The 18,948-nt window shown below is 39.0% G+C and overlaps 1 protein-coding gene across 2 annotated transcripts; it reads left to right on the top strand.

Moving 5' to 3' along the window:
- Positions 1–1,730: 1,730 nt before the first annotated feature.
- On the top strand, positions 1,731–18,436 carry ARRDC3 (arrestin domain containing 3). Of its 2 annotated transcripts, XM_032764105.2 has the most exons (8): positions 1,731–2,245; positions 6,460–6,541; positions 8,865–9,012; positions 10,228–10,330; positions 10,673–10,929; positions 11,845–12,007; positions 12,848–13,002; positions 15,706–18,436. In XM_032764105.2, exons 1-8 carry the CDS (start codon positions 1,966–1,968, stop codon positions 15,760–15,762), a joined length of 1,245 nt encoding a protein of 414 aa, XP_032619996.1. In that variant the 5' UTR covers positions 1,731–1,965; the 3' UTR covers positions 15,763–18,436. The 2 variants fall into 2 exon arrangements, with proteins under 2 accessions (XP_032619996.1, XP_074923182.1); XM_075067081.1 differs by lacking the exon at positions 8,865–9,012 and having other exon boundaries at positions 1,736–2,245.
- The last annotated feature ends 512 nt before the right edge of the window (positions 18,437–18,948 follow it).

Here is an 18,948-nt window from a genome sequence, read left to right as displayed (position 1 = left end):
AGATGACCATCTCCCTTCCACATGGGAGAGGGAAGATCTGCACATAGAAGAGACTCTCTGCACACATATATGGGAGTAGGGAAACAAAACCACCAGGAAAGGGATGAAATACCATTGCCAAGTGTCTGTGTAAGTTCCCCCTATTTACCACAAGATGGTGCAGAAACATAAAACGTATTAAGAGATTGGAAGGAAATAGCACAAAGTCCCCCAAACTAAACAGCATGAGAATTTTCACCAGCTGTCGACCAAAGGAAAATGTGAAAGATTTAAGAAAATAATATAGGCACAATGTTACAAAGCAAAGCTGTTTCTCTGAACTTTATTTTAGATACATAATTCACAGAATCAGAGCAATATAACTGTTAACACATATTAATCTGTTTAACATTAATCATTTAAATTATATATCATGCTGACATGCTTATTTCAATAAACAAGGGACTAGAAAAAGAATTGCAGCCTTGAATTTAATCTAGATAATTTGGTCAAGCAATGACAATATTCCCCCATTTCTCCTCCCCAAATCAAATGTTACTATATAACAATTACATGTTAATAAGTGACAATAAAAACTTCACCTTGCTTGATGTTTAAAAAGTTGTTTTGCACAATGCTTCTAGATGCACTAATTAAGGTATGTCTGATGCTTATGTTTCTGGTTGTTTTTTTAAAAAGTCTTTTAGCACACAAATGTGCTATATTTTTTGAATCCATGCAAGATATATGGAAGGCTTTGCTTAATTTCAGAAGTCAGTGTTTTAAACTTTCTGTTTTTCATCTATATATCAAGTTGCACCAATTCTCATAGAATCTTTATTTTAAAAAAATCTGTCTGATACATAAACTCATGCCAAACCTTTTTGGAGGATTTTAAATCCGCTGTATTCCTACAGGTGCCACAGGACACAGAAGTGGAAATAATCTGAACAAAAATTGTAGGTGGTGTCTGTAATAGACCTAATTGTGTATAAGAGGGAAGCATGGAGGCTTAAAGATATTTTTCCCTTTTCCTGTTAAAAATCAACTTTTTTAAAAAAAATTGCAGGCGGTCGGAGAAATCGCCAGTGGAATAGGTGGAAATTTTGTGGGATTCTTCTTCGTCTCCAGCACCAGATTGAACTGAATGGGAGGGATGGAAAAGGGATTTTGCTGATCCTGGTGGAGTTCATCCTACTCTCTAGCTGGTGCTAAACCATTACTGCCAAGATTGACTTTTATTCCTGGCTCATTGAAATACTCTGAACTGGAGGGCAAATGAACCAGATGCAGTGAATTAAATGAACTAGCCAAAAACTCTTCTTTGGAATGAAGAATGTCCCAGACCCCCAATATGTGTTTTATTTTCCTCAAAACTCCCTTACCCCCATTCCAGCACAGCATTACCCAGAAGCAAATGATGTGGGAGGTTTGGACTTGTGGCTGTGTCCTTAATCAGCTGTCTGAAGCGCTGGCTCTCAGCCCACTCTTCCCCCTATCCTTACTGCTATAATATAATGCTGAAAGCCTGCTATTAGAGGTTATTTGGTACTAATTTGCAGGGCTTGTTTAAAGAGTTTAGGGTAGCGAGCACACATCAGGGGAGACACAATGGAGAGGACACTAGCTTCTGTTCCACAGCAGGCTCGTCTTCTCTGCTACACCTATAAGGGAAGCAGCAGCGGCCCGCTCATGCGCACTCCGGTTGTTTTTCACAAAGCTAGTCTTAAGTGAGCTGGCAGGCTCCAACCAGCCCGTCTTTGTACAGAGACCACAGAGCTGGGTAGTAGCTGTGAACAGCATCTAGTGCTGTTACTTTTTAGCAATCCCAATGAAGGGTTTGTAGAGAATACACTGATCCTGCCTGCAAACTTTTTGCACGGCAGAGATATTGATCAGTGTAAAGTGAAGATCACATTTCATATGAGATCCTGACTTTTGTTGTTTTTTTCTTACAATATATTTTTATAGACTTTGTTATAAAACATGGTGCTGGGGAAGGTGAAGAGTTTGACAATAAGCTTTGACTGTCTCAATGACAGCAATGTCCCCGTCTATTCTAGTGGGGACACAGTCTCAGGAAGGGTCAATTTAGAAGTTACTGGGGAAATTAGAGTAAAATCTCTTAAAATTCATGCAAGAGGACATGCAAAAGTACGCTGGACAGAATCTAGAAATGCTGGATCCAACACTGCCTATACACAGAATTACACTGAAGAAGTAGAATATTTCAACCATAAAGACATCTTAATTGGGCACGAAAGAGGTAAGTCATTTTATTACATCAGTTAAAATTATATACAATCGTTTTGGATGGAAGAGGGTACGGCATTGTATCGTGCATCTTTTTAGTTATTACAACCTGTTTTTAATGTACAGGTATAAAAAGCCAGAACAAATACGAAAGTAAAAGTGCAATGCCTCTTTGTGGGATTTAGATTTTGATGATATGGAATTTACTGTTAAAATTGCATTGAGGTGCATCTGCAAAGTGCCTACAAAGAAGACTTTTCCCAACTACCTGCCCTTAAACAGAGCCTTTCATACGCACTTCCAATGCATGGGGATTCCATTTGTTTAATGTAAAAACTCTTTTGTCCTATGGATCTGATAGACATTAGTAGGCTTTTGCCTCTCTACGGGATTAAGAAAAACTGGAGCAGAAATCAGATGTAAATGGTTTAGTTTTTTTTTTGGGGGGGGGGGGTAATCTCGTCATACATACTGAGATATAATTAATACATAGAATTCTGCTTTTGACATTTATGGAAACAATTCCAATTTTCAAATTATATATGTGATAATCCTTCAAGGATGGATAATTGTTGGCAGAGAAAGGATTCCATGTGGTTTATTTTGACATATGCAGTCAGCTCCCCACGTGTGGTTTTTTCCTTTGCTTTAAACAAGTTAGTAAAATATCTGAATTTTTTAATACACTATATGTCAGTGAGACAGCTGTAAAGAAGTCCGTCTGAAAGGCCATTTATAGTCCATTATTGTGTAATTAGACCATCATTTCTAAGTTAGGGTGTTCTGGAACCTGCATTCAATGAAACCTACTGTGCCAGCCCCAATGGAAATGAAAAGTACTGTGGAAAATGATCTAATTTAGGCTAGGAAAAGGGAATAAAGCATTTTCAAGAAGGGAGTGGGTCTTCAGACTGTTCATCTATTGTTTGAATGGTTACATTGTGGAAGTATAGGAGACTAAGCTTGTTTTTCTGAAGTTTCCACCCTTTGTTAGAAGCGGTTCAATCCTGTTTGGGACCAGTACTGGGGAGTGGGAGGGGGTGCTTATTCTCCTTTTAGCAGATTGGTTTACACGCGTCAGGTGATGGCGATGACTTAATTCCTAGCACAAGAAAATGATGTTAAAAGTGTTTATGTAATTTTCTGCCGTTCTCTCTTTTTACATCTATATGCAGTATATTTGCTGCAGAGATAGGTGCATGAGTAGGGTATTTTCCCCCTTCCCTCCCTAAGAAATGAATATCTGTAAAGAAGTTACATAGTGTATGTTACACAGTCAGCGAAAGGGTTTCAGTTACCAGGGTGGAAGTAGGTAAATATAATTGGTAGAAGCAGAGTTAAAAGGCTCTTTATTTTCCTACTGTGCAAACATTTCATCCGTGCAAAGTGCATTTGCCTTCTCCCCTATTTGCAATCCCTGAATTCCCTACCTCCATCACAGAGAGGTGCAAAAATGTATGCATGCTTCAGAGCAGGGTGTAGGATCACAAATATGTCCACAGAGGTTCCCAATTGCTGTTTTAAAAGAAAGAATGACTTTGCAGTGTGAGTATATATCTCAGGTGTCTCTCCACCAGTCCTAGTCACGTACCTCTATTTGGATGGGAAGCAGGAGACGGAAGATGGAGTAGGTCTGAAGCTTGCAAATGAGAAGCACTTGTAGATGAGCGCAGTGTGTGGTGCGTAAACGCCGGTGATTTGTGCATTCACTTAAACTGTGAGCTTGGAGCAGCTCAGGCATCCGCTCGCTGTGCAGCACAGCCAGCGACTGCTGCAACTATGCGCTGAGCGGAAAGCGAGTTTTAATGACTGAGCTCCGGCAGCACCTCTCAGCCTAGCCTGGTAAGAGACCACGCCCAGTGCTCACTCAGTCATTGGCCCAGTGGGGTTTGTTAGCCTGTTGCTAAGGCGATGCCAGCCGCTAATTGGAGGAGGGGAAGGCGGATGGGGGAGGTGGCTCGTAGGCTCCAGTTATTGCCGGGGTCGTAGCTTGCGGGGCGGAGGGGGCGCTGACGGCGGGGGTGACCGCTAGCTGCCGCTGCTGGGCCCGGAATCCTCTGGGGGCCCAGCCCCCTCGCCCAGCGCTGAGCCGTGAGCGGTTAGGGCCTGATCCTGCCCCGGTGAGCTGAGCGGCTCCACGGTGGGAGCAGGATCGGGCCCTCCCCCCGCAGTCTCACTGTTCACACAACCGGTCTCCGTCCTCCGGCTCTGGTCGCGGCCCCTCGGGCTAGACTCGCTCCGCGCTGCTAGCAGCGCCGGGCTTCGCCGGCTTCGACCGCGGGGAGTCGTGAGGCCGAGGCTGGAGCGGCTCTGCCCTGACCAGTGACCCGCGTGGCTTAGCACCGGGCTGGCGGGTCCGGAGTTGGGGGCGCCCAGTGATCCAGGCCACACGGGGGCGGGGGGGTAGCGAGGAGAAGCAAATCCTCCCGGGCGTCCCCTGCCCACGCTTTGCCGTGGCGAGCCGGCGCCCGGCTCTGAGAGCCGCGGGGCGCACGGCGGGAGCCTGGCCCGTAGAGTGGCGTTAGTGCGGTGCCTGGGCCCAGCCGGGCTGCCCCTTAGCAACCGGCCCCTGTGGCTCGGGCTGGGATTTGAGCCCCTCCCGGCCCATGGTGGGAAGCGGCACTGGGCGCCCCGCAGGCAAGGAGCCGTACGGCGCGGCACTGCCAAGCGGCGTGGGGAGCGGGAGCCGAGGCAAAGGGGCGGCTCCCCCGGGCTGCCAAGCTGGGTGGCGCTTGGGGGAGGTGCTGAGCAAACGCGCTAGTGTAATGTATACGGTATGTATATGAGCGGCTGGCTGGTGGGGAGCTGCTCGCGCCGGTTTAGGCCGGTCCTCTCCTGCTCTAGTCTGGTCTGTGATTGACAGCTCAGCACTTGTTTACCACAGCTTTGCTGCTGCTGAGACTCAGTGGGAGTGCTGAGCTGGCAGAAAGGAAGAGAAGGAGAGAAACTTCAGTGCCAGGAAATGATTGAAAAATAGAAAAGGCTAAAGACTAAAATGCCCTTGTGAAAACCTAGGATGCAGTTTCCGTGACATTGCATGCTGGAGATGTGCATAAATCTCCCTTAGGAGGTGTAAATTATCTGATCCTGTAGATATTATGTATCAGAGGGGTAGCCCTGTTAGTCTGGATCTAAAAAGCAACAAAGAGTCCTTCATCAGACCAAGGGGGTATTCACCTACAAAAGCTCATATTCCAATACTTATGTTAGTTTGTAAGGTGCTACAGGACTCTGTCCTTTTGTAGATATTATGCCTCTTTCATATAACTTGTGGTAAAGAAGTCAAGAGTGCAGCACACTTTTGGGGAGCAGGGGTGTGAAGGACAAGAACAAAACTCCCTTTTTCTGCCCCTTTTTGGGGGATGGGGGCTCTCAATCAGGCTGTGGTGAATACAGATATACTCATCAACCCACTAAATTTGCATTCAGGTATTTATTATTTAACATAGACTTCCCTCAAAATGGAAATTTTGACACTTTCTCAAGTTTTATAGTTCACAGTAAAATACAGTTTGCTAGGATTCCAGCGTAACATCAAGAAATCACAGATAAGAACAAGGAAGGTCAACTTTTCTGGAACTTGAAAAACTGATCCTCCCTGAATACCTGTCTAAAGTGGAAAACGCTTGAGATGGATTAGCTTTAAACAAGGCTGATTGTTTTGTAGTAGCTAGCCACCCTTCCACACCCTTTGATTTTGCAAGTACTTCGCACATCTTTTTACAGAACAGAATTTATTTTATCTAATTTCTGACATCTGTTGCTAGGTAGGAAATAAAAGGAAGATGAATTGCTAAATTTAATCTTCTGCTGCAGACTCCATAGTCAGTATAACATGGGATTGCTTTTTGAATATCATTAAGCTATTTCATTTAAGACACCTAGAAATTGTATTGAAAAGTTATTCCCATTATAATTTTGTAATATGTTTAAGTAAACACTGGAATTGTAATAATCACATCCAAGCCTCTGTTCAAATTAAGAATATTCTCTATTAAAATTGTGGCTAGAATCTTTTTACATAAAAGCATGTTAAACGTGTTGCCTATATTTAGCAATTTTTTGTTTTATTGAATCCAAATAGATTGTATCTTAGTAAGAAATATCACTGTTTTTTTAAGAGTTCAGATGTTAATCCCTTACAATACAAACAAGAAACCTATGTAATATATTGTAATATGTAAAATGTTCACAGGTGAAATAGCTTTTTGGGTTTTTTCCTCCTAGATGATGACAATTCTGAAGAAGGCCTCAACACTATTCATTCAGGAAGGCATGAATATGCATTCAGCTTTGAGCTTCCACAGACGTAAGTACCACATATAATACCAATGCTGTATGAAATAATGTTGAAATACATACTTATGAAAGCAAGCACTGTATGGAAAATTCTAGCTGTGGGGGGAAAAAATAAAACCCTTTTCAATGGTGGTAGGAATTCCACTAAAACATGCTACAAGGACATAATCCTATTAAACTATTAAAGAGGTTACTTTTATTCTAAGTGGAAACATTCTGAAAATTAGGGCTATTGATTGAAGGGCAGCAATCATTTCCTTCTGTGACCTGTTGCAAGTGTAATGTGTGCCACTTGGTCATACCATGCAATGTTTTACTCACTATACAGAGGGTAGAGGAACCAGTTTGACCACTGGACCCTGCAAAGTTGCTGAGATCACTTCCTGATGAATCAAGATTCTACCGCAGCCCTGTAGATAAGCAGAGTTAGTAATAAGAAGAGAATTTAATACTAATCCATTTGGGTTTACTTGGACCAGATGTGATAAAATGAACTACATCTGAACAGGGGTAACTTTGAGAGTTTAGACTAGTAAATGGGGGAAAAGGGACATATATTTAGATAGCAAGGAACAATATTAGGTCAGGCAATGTTAATACTTTAATCAAATGTAATCTAGACACACAGAAATGGGATGTCCCTCTGAGAAAATGGCTAAAATGTACATAAATGCAAAAATGAGAGATCTGAAATTATTTATACACAGGAGATATCAATGTCATGGGCTTAACTCAAATATCAGTGAATACTAAGTAATGAGAGAGAGGAGACTTTCAATATAAAACAGAAGTAATTGAGATAGAAAACCTTGGATAAATACCATGCAAGTTGGGATCTCCTAACTTCCACATTAAAACCAATAAAGTACCTTATTATTAGAGATGCTGAGCACCTGCATTTCCCATGGCTTCGATGGAACTTGCAGATGCTCAGCACTTCTTAGGCTCGAACTAATGTGATACTGCTGGAAATGCTATAGTATGACTAGAAACACATTAAAAAAGACCCCTCTGTGGAATTCTAGAAGCCAGCTGGGCACTCAGATGAGAACATCATTTACCAGTATTCAGAATGCTCTTTTGACTCAAACTCTGTTATACAGACTCTGCTTGTGTGTTCACAAAATTCTGTTCTCATTTTGAAAAAAAAATGGTTTTCCATTCTGTAATTGGGACTAGACTTTAGGAAAGTAATCAGGAAGTAAACATATGGGTGAACAACCTGAGTAGTAGGTTTGGACTTCAAAACTAATGGTACTGGACTTAGGAGATGTAGAAGTTTGAGATGGAAGAAAAGTTAATTATTACAAGGACTGGTCAAAACAGTCTTTTTTTACTGTTAATGACTTAAAAGCGAGGATGAAATTAGCTCATGATGAAGAACTTTAGAAAGAGAGAACTGATGATAAAAGCCTGAAGAGTAATTTAGTATAGCGAAGTGGAGGGTATAAAGAAATGGGATGTCCCTCTTAGAAAATTACTTAAAGTATAAAGATGGTATAAACTCACTGGTTAAGTGCTGAAAAATAGGGTGATGATAAAAGCCTTCAACTTGGATTTTAATAGCACTGAGAAAAAGTAAGCACATTTCTCTGATGTACAGATAGAGGTGTCAAACTATAGGTTGAAAGAAATTACTCTAGCACTGCATAAAGACAGTGAAGCTGTGTTTAATTCCTGTCTTCTGTGTGAAATTCTAGGATATAGAAATACAGAAGTACAATTCAGGAAATCAGAATACTGCAGATTGAGGCTCTTAATTATTTTACAATGTTAGAGAAACATAGGGGTTGGTCAGGCAGCTCTTTGTAATGTCTGAACTAGGTTGTCTAAAGTCAACTACAAGAGCAAAAGGTTAAACTAGCTAAGGGAGAATCAGATACAATAGGAATGTAGGCACAATTAAACTGTACTCAGAATAGTTAATCTATAAAATAGACTACCACAGATAGCAATTGGAGCAATTCATACTAATTTTAAAACTGTTGTTAGCATTACTTCGTCCTAGAACTTTGTATATTCCAGATTTAAAAGTAGCTTCTTGTAAGTTTAAAGGAAATGTGTATCCTTGTGGCATGTTCTGGCAGAATTCCTATAATAGTGAAAATTTCAACATACCTACTGTAAAATGAATTAAAATTCAACTACAGAGATTTTTTCTCCCAAACTTAATCCCTTTTGAAATATGGAAACTTTGCAAATAAGTTATGCTTAAATATTATGCAGCATAAACAATACTGTACAACTTATTGATTCTTATTCTGATCAGTTGTATCACTATTAAAAAGAGAGGATAAAGACTTACTCAATTTTGACCTTTGTGTCCTGCACAGACCACTTGCTACCTCATTCGAAGGCAGACATGGCAGTGTGCGCTATTGGGTGAAAGCCGAATTGCACAGGCCTTGGCTTTTACCAGTAAAATTAAAGAAGGAATTTACAGTCTTTGAACATATAGATATCAACACTCCTTCATTACTGGTAAGACTTGACAGAATTACTAATTGTTTTGGTTTTTGGCATTCAAAAACAGTATAACTGAAACAACATCAAAATCTTCAATTTTTACTAATATGCTCATCAAACTGCAACTGTGCTTTAAATATTGCATTTGAGCAACTCCTAATAGCTGACAATTTTAAAATAAACTTCAAGTACTTGGAGTTGCTTATTTTTAAATCTACATTTAACTTCAGCTGTGAACTGCATACATGATAAACTATGAAATCTCTCTTTCAAGAGAAAATTGTATTAACTGTTCTTTGTTGATTTTAATAAAGAGTAATTTAGTTTTTTGAGAAGCAGTGTTACTCCTATGAATCTTTCAACAATAGACTGCTAACTTAAAAATGCAAAGTAAAATTGTACTACAGTGCATTATTCATAACTTCAATATGGATATTGTCTGCCAATGGGGAGAAATTATCACAATTCTGTAGAATATTTTTCTCAAATTTTATTTTACTAAACTATTTGGATGTTGCATTAAGATGTTTTCCGTGAGGCACACTCATTTCAATCTGGCCTGAAATCCCTTTTTCTTTTTTGCTCAAATGGTAATGTAGGCAAAAAAATAAATAAAATACAGTCCATTGAAATAGGTTTCTTTTGTGTGTGGATGAAAAAAGTTGGATTTTCCTGGACAATTCAGTGGGCTTTGGATCAGGGTCTTAACCCTGATCTCATGTAAGGCAACAACAGAAATACATTGACTTTAGATGGGAATGGCAGCAGGATCAGTATTCAAGTAGCCAGGGATCGGGATTTTTTAATTTTATTTTTATTTTTCAAAAGTAAAATGGAATGTGGAAAGATATTTTTAATTACAGATTATTATATGGAAAGTTATACTGACAGTATGTTGCAGAAATATGGGCTAAAAAGCCACTAACTGTCACATATACAGTATTTTCTAATTTAAATTAAGTCAGAGTTGAGGATGAGCATGACATGGGTAGCTCTTGGGTTAATTACCACCGCTAGTGCTGGGATGACTTTTTAGGACAAAACTTGCTTGTTTTACTTACGTAATGCTGTTGAAGTGAACAGGACTATTCTCATGAGTAAAACAAGCAGCAGGAGTTGGCCTTTAAACTCTAATGGTTATTCCTCTGTGTTGATTAAAAGATATGTAGAGGTACTTCTATTCTGCACTGAACCCAAATTTAGTCACGGGTATCTATTGTTCTTTTGCAGTCACCCCAAGCAGGCACAAAAGAAAAGACTCTCTGTTGTTGGTTTTGTACCTCAGGCCCAATATCCTTAAGTGCCAAAATTGAAAGGAAGGGCTACACACCAGGTACGTAGCAGGGTAATTACAGAAAAAAAAACTTGTTTTTTTAAAAAGTACCTTTTTACATGTGTAGCCATATGTAAATAATAAGTACTTGTGAGTATGCTGTTAATCAAAACAGACCAAGTGGTAACTGTCTTCAAGTTGTTATAGTACATAAACTGCACATTTTGTTATATTTGCTTATGTCGTACATGATTCTGTTTCTGCTGAAATCAGTGGGTGTTTTGCCAGTAAATTCAGTAAGAGCAGCATCTGGCCCATTGTAACCATGTTTAGATTGCTGAAAATGTTCTTGTTATATTACATAGCAACGCAAGAACAATATGAAATTCTGTTTTGTTCCAGGTGAATCAATTCAGATCTTTGCTGAGATTGAAAACTGCTCTTCCCGTATGGTGGTGCCAAAGGCAGCCATTTATCAAACCCAGGCATTCTATGCCAAAGGAAAAATGAAGGAAGTAAAACAGCTTGTTGCCAACTTGCGTGGGGAATCCCTGTCATCTGGGAAAACAGAAACCTGGAATGGGAAACAGTTGAAAATTCCACCTGTTTCCCCCTCTATCCTTGACTGTAGTATAATCCGTGTAGAATACTCACTAATGGTAAGTAAAATGCTCAGACTTCCTCAAAGCATGTATTAAGGTCTCACACACATGGCCCATGGTGTTCCCCTCACCCCCAAGTATTTCCTGTCCACCAAGCTCCCCCCCCCACACACACACATATGCCACATCCCCTCTCTTCTGCCTACCGCCAGGCGCTTCCCACTGCCAAATACTGTTTGGCGGCACTTAATGCTTTCCAGGAGGGAAGGGGGAGAAGCAGGGAGCTGTATGCTCAGGGGAGTAAGCGGGGCAGGGGCAGGGATTTGGAGAAGGGGTGGAAAGAAGCAGGGTAGGGGCAGGGCCTCATGGAAGAGGTGGAGTGGGGGCAGGGCTGGGGCAGCGTGTTGGCGGGGGTGGAGGGAGGTGTCATTGATGTGGCCCTTGGGCCAATATACTAGTCCTTGTGGCCCTCATGGTCATTTGAGTTTGAGACCCCTGACGTATATGATATGAATAATTTTCATGGAGACATCCATACAAGTTTGAAACAAACTTAGATATTTTTGGCTAGTTGGCTGTGAAACCAACATATCTTCAGCAGTAATCCTGGCTGCATTATAATGTGATATTCATTTGGAACTTAAGCTATTCAACAGGAAATTTACTAAGGGTGATTGGTTAAAACCATGGCAGATCTTAAAATATTTGCCTGTCAGCTAAGCAGATATATAATGTAAGTGAAAAATTTGTGCAGCTGGGCTTTGATGCTGAGAGATGATGAGAATCCTCAGCTTCCATTTATTTTGGTTGGACTTCAGGGAGCTCAGCACTCTTCAGGATTGAGCCTAAAGGAGGAAGAGAAGCGAGACCCATGTGGATATTAAAGCATCACTAAACCAAAGGGCTCATGCAAAACCACAAAGACCATCTGTTTTAACATTTAATCATGGCCTTTTTGTCACTTACTTTTAGGTGTATGTTGATATTCCTGGAGCAATGGATTTATTCCTTAATTTACCACTTGTCATTGGTACTATTCCTCTACATCCATTTGGCAGCAGAACGTCAAGTGTAAGCAGTCAGTGTAGCATGAATATGAACTGGCTTGGTCTGCCACTGCCTGAAAGACCTGAAGGTAATTTGACAATACAACTCCCAAACAATTCACTATTTTTTTTTATTTTTTTTTCCCCTAACACTTCACTGATACTTTAAGACCTAGATTATCCCCTCCTGCAATAAAAGACACAGAGCAGGAGGAAATCTCCTCAGGGTTGCCACCTTGTTGAGATCTCCTCCACATCATTCCACCATGAGGTTAGAGTTCCTTTTTGCCTCCCCTAACCCCGGAAAGGTAATCTGCCACAACAACTGGCAGGTTCAGTGGAATCAGTGCGCAGGATGCACAGAAGGACAGGGCCATCTGTGGAATTTGAGTGCCTCCACACCAGCTGTATCTCAGGCAGCACAGCCCACTGCAGCTATGCTACCAAGGTGTCACTGCGACCCCAGGATCCTTGGTAGCAGATGCTTTGTGGAAAGGTAACAGTCTGTATTACCTTTTTATGGGAATTCTCCACATGACTGGAGGGGTGGAAATGATGTGCATCCCCATTCCCTCTTTTTGGGGTACCTAGTCTTCAGCCCAGCCCAGGGAGAGATCCTGTATGGGATCCAGAGGAATGTGAGGTTGCTCTGCTCCCCCTACAGAAAATGTGGGGATTCCTGTTTGGATTTCAGGGAGATAATCAAACCAAAGTAGATGAAAATTCTCCAGGTGTCTTAGTGTAAACTTATTTTCTTAGATGTGTGTAATACCAGTCCATGCTATTTAACATAAAAGACAATCTATAACACTTGTCACTGAGCACTTTTACCTACCTAGTGCAAATTATAAAGTTTAATATTTGTCATGCTATCTATTTTGACATGCATAAGAACTGTTGTTCGAACTGCGTGTACCTTTTCCCTACAGCACCTCCTAGCTATGCAGAAGTGGTCACAGAGGAGCAAAGGCAGTCCAGCCTTGTACCCATAGCTGCTTGTGATGATTTTGAGAGGGCACTTCAAGGACCATTATTTGCATATATCCAGGAGTTTCGTTTTCTGCCTCCACCTCTCTATTCAGAGGTAAGCAAACAAAAATGCAGTTAGCCATAACAGTCTATTTTGCATTTTTTTTGCATTCTCCATTCTAGTAGCAAAAGTTCAATAAGCAGAAAATGAGAACTTGTGTTCCACCCCCTAACATTTATATAAATCACTAAAGCAAAACATGGAGCAAGATTTTCTTTCACTTACACCAGTATAATTCTGAAGTATTTCATTTACTTCATTGACTAGTGAAGATGTACACCAATGTAGCTGACAGCATGACCTGGCCTATAAATGGCAGCTGCAAGTGCTCATTATCTCTAATAAAATTAAATCAGGCCACTTTTATTTCAAGGTGCCTACGTATGGATTTAGAGGTTAATTTAAGACCCCTGTCTATGAAAATTTTGGCTCTAGTCTTATGGATAGGTGACTTCTGTTGTGGAGCCTGATTTTTCAGAGCTCCCAAGCCACCCACATCTTACTCTAATATAAGTAGGAGTAAGAGGTATTCCTTATAGTCTCAAATTTCTCACTGGAGTGAGCTGATAATTCTTTGATAATTTTCTTACTTCTTTATTACTCTTGTTTCTATTGGGCCATTAACTTTAAGTCTATTAATAGTAAACAAGAACAAAAATAATATTTTATATCATCCATCTTCATCTTATATCCCTTAATGTATGCTACCCTCAGTTTTCACCATGCTTGAAAGGTGATATATTCAGGATTGATAGTTATGTATGCTTCAGATCTCTTGAGTGTTAACTCCTAAGAGACTAGAAGCCCTTTGGTGGACCCTTGTGCTAATTCCATCAATTTTTTGCAAATTATCCAGAATATTGATTTTATAGTGGAATCAAGTTCTCTCTCTCTCTCTCTCTTAATTACCTTTTACAGTACAATTACATTTGCAATATGTCCTTTGACTATCAGTAGGTACTTCAATAGTACGTATAAAACTATAGTTTGATAGGAATGGGGGGCACTATATTAGTCAATATCTCTCATTTTTTTCATTTATTGGATTACTAAAGTGTGATTCCAGTTTGGCCAACTAGGCCTAATCAGACATAGCACTTCGTAAATGTAGCTACATCACTAGGGCTGTGATTCCAGTTTTAATTCTTTTGGTTAGTATTCAAGTACTGAGTTGACTTTTTTGGTTTCTTGTTGATCTAGAGAGCATTTAACATTGTTTAGGTCCAGAATATCTCATACCTCCTTCAAATTATTTTCTCTGCCTGCCATTTCAGGTCAGCCAGTGCTGGCTATTTGGCTTGTCTCTTTCTATTCTCTAAAAAAAAAAGAACAGGAGTACTTGTGGCACCTTAGAGACTTAGTACAAGTACTCCTGTCTTTTTGTGGATACAGACTAACACAGCTGTTACTCTGAAACCTTTCTATTCTCTGACGTCCTTCTGAGGCGGGGCTTTCATAATCAGAATCCACTTGTGTAGAATAGGCTTCCAGCTGAGAAGTGACATGCTTGGATCATGCTGATTTAAAATCTGTCTTAAATATAAGATTCTTCAATGCCTCTTGGGATGGGTCTGAAGCTTTTTATAAAACACCTGCGGATGAGCAGGCAGTATCAGTGCCTGTTGAGTGATATCTTTGTAATTGCAAGAAGAAAAACTATTTGTGCAGAATAAAAGAACAACACTTTTTATCCTTTGTTTAGCTGTACTTTTGTCAATTCTACATGTTAAGAAAGTAACATTATTAGTTAGATTGTAGAATGGTAATACTCCACACCTGGAACACTAACAAACCAGCTGTGTTTTGATTTGTAATGCTGAAGACTCCAAACCAAGGAATTCAGTCCACTATTGATTTGAGTATTGTTGCTGTTTTTCATGAAAAACAGCTCAAAGCCAAATTTTCATAGGTATTCATATACATTGCCTATATATGCAGAAAGGCACCTAGTGAGATTTTCAAAAGGCCATAAGTTTCTAACTCCTATTGATTTTGTAGACAGTACGACAGTGTACAATATTGCCCCCTAAGATGTATACGTAAGATAGCTAATATAGTTTTCTTTTCGAGATAGTATATTACAACAAATGAGAAGCAGGGAGAGTAAAGCTACATGACTTTGAAACACCTCAATAGCAGAAACTGGTTAACTGTCAAATTGTTCTAAAATAGTTCTTGACCAAAACTAAAATGACTGTTTTACTGATTTTTCTACTTTTTTCAAGAAAAATTTCAGCATTTGATAAATTAGGAGTACATCAGTATAAGTTCATGAGTAATATATTCAATATCATTAGCAAAAAGTGTTTCATATAAAATATCATTTAAGCAAACTATTCAGCACATTTCAAATAACTGAAAATTGTTTGTGCCTTACAAATAATTAGAAATGTCATTTTTTTTAAATTTTTTTTATCCATTAATTTTCATTGTTTACATGATTAGCTCTTTATGCCTAAACTCATGGTACTATCAGGTCATAGCTATAGCCTTTCACTGTGTTTAAAATACACAAAACTAAACATGGATGTATTGGATACAAGCCAATATGGATAATTGGTCACCTGATCCAAAGTCCATTATAGTCAACTAGTCACTTTCTTTTGACTTCAGTGACCTTTGGATTGGACACAGTATTGTTTGTTTGTTTTTTGTTTGTTTATCACAATATATGTAACTTGTGAATTTTATTCTTAATTTTTTTTAAAAAAAAAAAGAGTTGTAAACTAAATTTCTATTTTTTTTCCTTCCATTCAGATTGATCCAAATCCAGATCAGCCCACAGATGACAGACCATCTTGTCCCTCTCGTTGAAGGAATCATTCACTAGCTGACTTGATTTGGATTTTTAGTCGTATCTGCCGTGTTGAGGATCAAGGCATCATATCAGAGATATACTTTCAAAGGAAGTGGTATTGCTCCTGCCTGTAAAACGATGAATAAGTGAAAACAACCTGTGATCATGCTTTTGAAGCCTACAACATCATAGGACTGCTCCACATGCTTGAAGACCTGAACTTTTTTCTCTTAAATACTGGCACATACTAGGAGCAGCCTTATTAGCCTATGTTAATATGTGTCAAAACACTCACCATGTTGTAAAAGAGGGATGAGGACATCCTCTTCTGATTTGAAAATTTGCACATGCGCATTGCTTATGTTGTGCGGTTCATTGTCACTACAGCTTTTTCTCATTTATGCTGGACTGTTACCCCTTCTAACTTGTTTGTGGTCCGCACAACAAGGAGCAAAAAGAAAGCTTTGAAAAAACAGTAACTTTAAGATGACAAATGCACTGACTTTTTTTTTCTTTTAATTTAATGTAGCCTGGACTTTACCTATGTATGCACATGCTCAGAATTGTCCTAGTAGACTGATCATGTATCACCTCTTCAGCTGTGGATTTATTTACAAACATCAAATGCCTTCAAGCCAATCCTTCTTGCTGTATGTTTTGCAGCCTACTGTAGTAGATACGCAACAGTTATATGGAAAAAAATTAACAGGAGAATAATAGACTTCTGCAAGATTGTATACCTTCTTGATTTCTTTTAAGAATTTGTTGCCTTTCTACTATTACCGCAAAGAAGCATTTTGTTACAGACTGCCTAAAAATCACTTAATCTCAGGTGAACTCATCACTTGCCAAACCGTTGGAAAGCTATGTGTGTTTTGTTATGTTGCACTGTTACTTTTTCTTTGGTTGTTTTTTTTTTTTTTCCCTTTTGGTTTTTATTTGAAAGGGGGATTTAGAAAAGGGACATACCCATAAGTAACAAATGCACCCTCGTTCCCTTTTTATCTTTTTGCAACTTCAGAAGAGATCGGTCAAGTTTTGAAGCTTAAAAGAAGGCAGCCCCAGCAGACACCAGCCAAAGGTTTTAAACAAGAAATAGTAATGTACTGTTCATGATTCATAGTGACGTGGAAAGGGAAATTGAATTTATTTTTATACATAGTTACTTAATCACCAGATCTATACATACATAGTGAGTTTCTAGTCTAAAAGTATATTTTAAAGTGCAAGAAGAGTATAGGGTTGGTGAGATGGCTTGTTTGTGTACTTTGTTGATCTTCAGCATTTACAAAATTGTAAAACAATAAAAGATTCTCACAAAAATGAAACTGGGCCAGAATAGCAAAATTACCAGCCCTATTAGAATATTAGCTAGCAGAGATTTCTCTTGATGATTGATTCCCTTTCGTGCCCTTGAACTGAAAGCATGTATCCAAGCAAAAAAATTGTAACTCTACTGCCACATATGTAGAAAACTTCAAGTACTTGAAGACTGGGGGCTGCCACCCTGCACATTGTGGAAGGGGTAAACTGTCAGAGTATTTGGGACAGGTGCAAGGGGGCAGGGAACTATTGGATCCATTAGCACAAGTATCAGGATGTAGGCATTAGGAATTCTATAGGTTCATTTGCAGAAGCTGTTCATGTATAAACTTTTTTCCGAAAGAATTCAAGCACGATTTTTAACAAAAATAGTGTTTCTTGGGTTGGCTATTTAACATTCATGTGTATTCTGTCATTTAATGCCATGTGTTACAAAGTGGTTGAAAATAAAAGTTGTCTCTGGCATGGTGGAATGCCGGAATGCTGTCTTGCTTTTAAGGCTTCATAAAAAACAAAATAGGCTTTTCCATAAGTGGCCTTTATGAAAACATGGAAGACACTTCATGTTTAAAAGTGACAGGGTGAAAAAAACCCAGTGTAAATACGAGTCGCGTTTTAAGTGATTCAGTTAAAGGGTTTGGGCTTCAGCAAGCAAACTAATATGCTGGATAATAAGGAAGCTGGGTGAATTTTTTTTTTTTTTTTTAATTTTACTAGACCATTTTTTTGAATGTCCCTCCCCCACAAAAAGGAAAAAAAAAAACTGATGGATTTGTTGGCATAAAAGGGCATTTGGTGGTTTTTTCCTTTTTTTAAATTTTTTTTCCTTTTTTTGTTTGTTTGAAACAGACTAGGGAACAATTGTTGGATATGCATAGCATTAAATACTTATCACAATATAATGAGAAATGACATATGAAGCAGGATTGACCAATATCATCATAATTGGCACTGCATCACAAAGTGTGATCAGATTCAGAGTTCTGAAAATGTTGACAAATAGTCATTTCCATTAAAGTATTTTACACAGTTCTTTAGAGGCATTATTTTTTCTTGTTATATAAATATTGGTCAATTCCTGATGTTATAAAACGTGAGCATCACAGTTGTTAGCCCAGTATTCAAGCTAGATTCCTGATTTTTTTTTGAATTAGGAAAAAAATGAGTAAAATCCAAAATGTTAAGAGAAACTAAGTGCAATATTAAATGTTTGCTTTATGGTTTATATTCTATGGCTGTTTGTATTTTTTTCTTCCTCCCCCCAGTTTGGTGCTGAATATGTCCTTGTAGACTGATTTCAGAAAAAGTGGAAAACAATTTCCTATTGCTCTTCCTTGTGAAAAATAAACTTTTTTTTTAACAAAAAAACCCTTTTTTGTCTTGAGGTGCTTTATGTAAACAGCTACAAAACTTTTGCTATGAAACTGTTTGTGAGAAGGTGTGACTTAACACTTTACTCTTTACATGACAAGTTTGGAAATTTATCATAGGGCTCAATCATGAGATTGTCTTCAGTTTGAACTGCTTGTGACCAATGTTTTGTAAGATCAACCATTTCAGCAACACAAGCACTAAGCTTCAGGCCCACCAGCTGCTGCTATGCAGCTATCCCAGTGACCTATCAGGATGAGTGGGTATTGTACCCTAGTTTCCAAGGTAAGAAAGCACTAATTATTTATAGGACATCTGTAAAAGACACTAAGTTTATATATAGTTATAGGGGAAGCCATAGTGGCCTATTCAGGTTCCCTAATTTTTCCCAGCACCTAAATTTTATAGTAGCTTTTTTGCTTGCTTGTTTGTTTGCGGGGGCGGGGGGATGCACTAGTGCTTCCATGATTTGCATCTGGAACTTGGAAGAGCAGCAGATGATGATAATG

Source organism: Chelonoidis abingdonii, chromosome 6 (assembly GCF_003597395.2).
Source record: "Chelonoidis abingdonii isolate Lonesome George chromosome 6, CheloAbing_2.0, whole genome shotgun sequence".
Taxonomy (NCBI): domain Eukaryota; kingdom Metazoa; phylum Chordata; order Testudines; family Testudinidae; genus Chelonoidis; species Chelonoidis abingdonii.
This window is presented reverse-complemented; position numbering and strand designations above follow the sequence as displayed.